Genomic DNA, 3,110 nt, shown 5'->3' with positions numbered 1-3,110 from the left:
GGGGGCCAAAATTATGGATTTTGAGATGACCCATGGATAGGTTGAGAGTAAAACCTAAGGGCATGTAACAAAGGATCTAAAGGATGAAGCAAAGGAAATCCCCTATGGGTCCCAGCTGTGAAAGCCTTCAACTTCACAATGCCAAAGAACTGACAGAATTGCAGGAGGCATAACTGTTTGTGTTCACACTGAAGGATGGGTGGATAAGAGAATAGAGGAAGGTCAGTGCTTCCAGGACAGATTACTCTTTCCTTTTACCATGGGATGTTTTCTATTTTTATGAGAGTTAACTTACATTGACTTGTGGATAAGTCGACTCAGATTTTTTGGGTCAATTTTTTGACTAAAATTTCTAGACTTATACATGAGTATATACAGTAATCTCCTTTTTTCAGATATGATGAAGTAAAGCTGCTCTCAAGTGAACTGGAAGCTGATGCTGGCAGGGCCGCATCTGATGCTGATAGAATCTACCAGAGTAGCCAGTTGCTGCTTGGCTCTCTGGCACGTTTACCGAAGGTTGACACAAGTTTCTTTCAGGTAAGGTTTTTGTCTCTGTGCACGCAGGGACATATCCCAAGAGATTTTGAGGAACTCTTATCAATGTCAGTTTTAGTTAATTAACACTTCCATTTCTTCAGTATAGGGATGGTAGAAAAAGGGGAGAGTGTCTTGTATGGGATGGATATGAAGAAAGCTTCTAAACAATTCATTCTCCATACCCTTCTCTGATGTTCTAGGAAGAGTCCAGACAGCTCCGGCAGAAAGCAGACTCTTTATCAGACTTAGTGGAAATATACATGGGAGAATACAAACGGCTACAAGGCAACATCCAAAACTGGGAGGAAGAGATGAAAGAGCTGTTGCAAAAAGGACAAAATGACAGACTGGTAATGTACATCTTTCTTAATAAATAGGAAGGCATTGTTCAGTAGTGGGCTTTGGGAGGCATAAGATTCTAGCCCTAGTAGCAACCCATGGTCTGGCATGGTGTGCACCTCATACTACTACTGCAGTTAGGGCATTCTATAATTGCATTCATAGATTTTTCTACCAGTGATCCCAACTTATTTCAGGGCTTGTATGTTTTTCTCTGAGATCCAGTGTGGCATAATGTTTTGAGTGTTGGACTACAACTCTGAAGACTAGGGTTCAAATCCCCACTCAGCCATGAAAACCCACTCAGTGACCTCAGGCAAGTCCATTACTCTATCTCAAAGGGAGGCAAAGGGAAACCCACTCTGAACAAATCTTGCCAAGAAAACCCCATGCTAAATTAGCATTAAAGTCACCATAAGTTGGAAATGACTTGAAGGTGCACAACAGCAACATTTTCCTCTACACAAGGACTAAAAACATGCTTTAAAAGAAAAGATATACTAGGTCTGGGGAGAGGGCTGATTTCATGTCTTGCTATTCAAAATCAATCAAATTTTAAACCCTTAAGCATGTCAGTTACCTGGACCTGGACTGTAAATGATACTGGCCCACCTGATTTTTACTTAGGGCCCAAACAGACAGGTCAAAATAAAGCTGTTTTGGGTCACTTTGGAGGTATGCTGTTTAAATGACACACACATCTTAAGAGGCCAGAAGCTGTGCCAAAGTTGCGCTCTGGTCCTTAGGAATGGAGCATGGCTTTGGCATGGCTTCCAGCCTCTTAGGATGCACGCATCATTTAAATAGTATACCTCCAAAGTGACCCAAAGCAGCTTTATTTTGGTCTGTCTGTTCAGGCGCTTAGTAAGCAACAAAGGCAGACTTACAGACCAGTCAGTGGGGTTGGGGATCCATTCCAGGTTTCAGTCTGAGCTATAAAGGAACTATCCATGGTGTCATAGGGGCTCTTCAGACTGACACTTTGGGCCAGCTGGGGGATGGCGTCAGGGCGTAGCGTCTCCACAAAGTATGCCCTGGCTCTGTCCCCAGGGTGCCATGATGCTGCACGCTGGTCCACATGGCACACTGGTCCATATGGCATGTTGCACCATTTCCAGGGCGCAAAAAAGAGCCACTTTTTGTGGCTCCTTTTTGCGTCCTGGAAAGGCCAGATCAGGGCTGCAGCATGTGGCTGCCACAGCCCTGATCTGGCTGAAAAAGAGGTGGCCTGCATAGCCCCATACTTTATTCCTGAAGTAGATTCAGCACCTTTGATAGCTCCCTTAAAGTTTGGATTAAAACCCAAAGCAGATTCACCACTTTATTGACAGGGAAGCATCACCTACCATTGTCCTCTCATACATAGCATAGTTGTTCAAAAGTGAGTTCTGGGAGTAGGGTTGCATTTTCATACTGTGTGCTTAATTTGTTTTCTTGTCCTGCTGCCTTGTTGCAGGTGTCAGTCCAACTGTTATCTCGTGCCAACCTTGCCAAGAGTAAAGCCCAGCAGGCAATGAGTGTTGGCAATGCAACCTTTGATGAAGTTGATAACATCTTGAAGAATTTGCGGGGTGAGTAGCTTAAAAATCTAGATCACCATCTATGTCATGGCAAGCTTGTAAACCAGGTAAAGTGTATAATTAATTGGTTGGAAGACAGACCAAGTGTAGAATTGGTCTTCATGCCTATCACTTGACAATAACTTTAAATTCTCTGTCAAAAAGATTTTGGACATTAATAATTGAGATCAAGAAAAGATATGCAAATCAGCTCATGTGGTGTGCTCTTTTCTGGATGCAACATTTTAGTTTTCAGGGAGGCTGGGTCAATGGATGCTGTTTGAATGAGGTTGGATTTTGCTTTTGGAGTCAATTTTTGAACTGATTTCTAGTTGTTGAAGAAGTTTTTAATACGTTTCAAAGGAAGTATTGTTTTGATAAGCTTCCCTGAGGCCCACTGGGCTTTGTGTCAAGGCATGGATAAAATCAATCACTACTTTCTATCTGCACTGAATAATCTAATCATATAGTTGGAGGGATTCTTGGAGGTCACCTAGTCCAGGTTTGGCTTACTATGGGAACTCTGGAGCAAGAATATCACTGGGAGATGATATCCTTGTTTGCTGACTCGTAGCTCCAAACCATTGCATAACTTAAACAAAGTTGTGGTCATACACTTGGTGATTTTGGCTCTGGCTTCTGCTCCCTTTTCCCTCCCCCACCTCTCCCTAC

The 3,110-nt window shown here is 42.9% G+C and overlaps 1 protein-coding gene across 1 annotated transcript in view; it reads left to right on the top strand.

Moving 5' to 3' along the window:
* LOC121929027 (laminin subunit gamma-2-like) overlaps nucleotides 1-3,110 on the top strand; it is a 40,682-nt gene that overhangs the window by 29,299 nt on the left and 8,273 nt on the right. The window contains exons 2-4 of the mRNA XM_042464349.1: nucleotides 396-540; nucleotides 741-890; nucleotides 2,336-2,450. Of these exons, the coding sequence (XP_042320283.1) occupies nucleotides 396-540; nucleotides 741-890; nucleotides 2,336-2,450 (410 nt within the window). The remainder of the gene's footprint in view (nucleotides 1-395; nucleotides 541-740; nucleotides 891-2,335; nucleotides 2,451-3,110) is intronic.

This window comes from Sceloporus undulatus, chromosome 4 (genome assembly GCF_019175285.1).
Source record: "Sceloporus undulatus isolate JIND9_A2432 ecotype Alabama chromosome 4, SceUnd_v1.1, whole genome shotgun sequence".
Lineage (NCBI taxonomy): Eukaryota > Metazoa > Chordata > Lepidosauria > Squamata > Phrynosomatidae > Sceloporus > Sceloporus undulatus.
The sequence above is the reverse complement of the archived record's forward strand: the minus strand, read 5'-3'. Positions and strand labels throughout refer to the sequence as shown.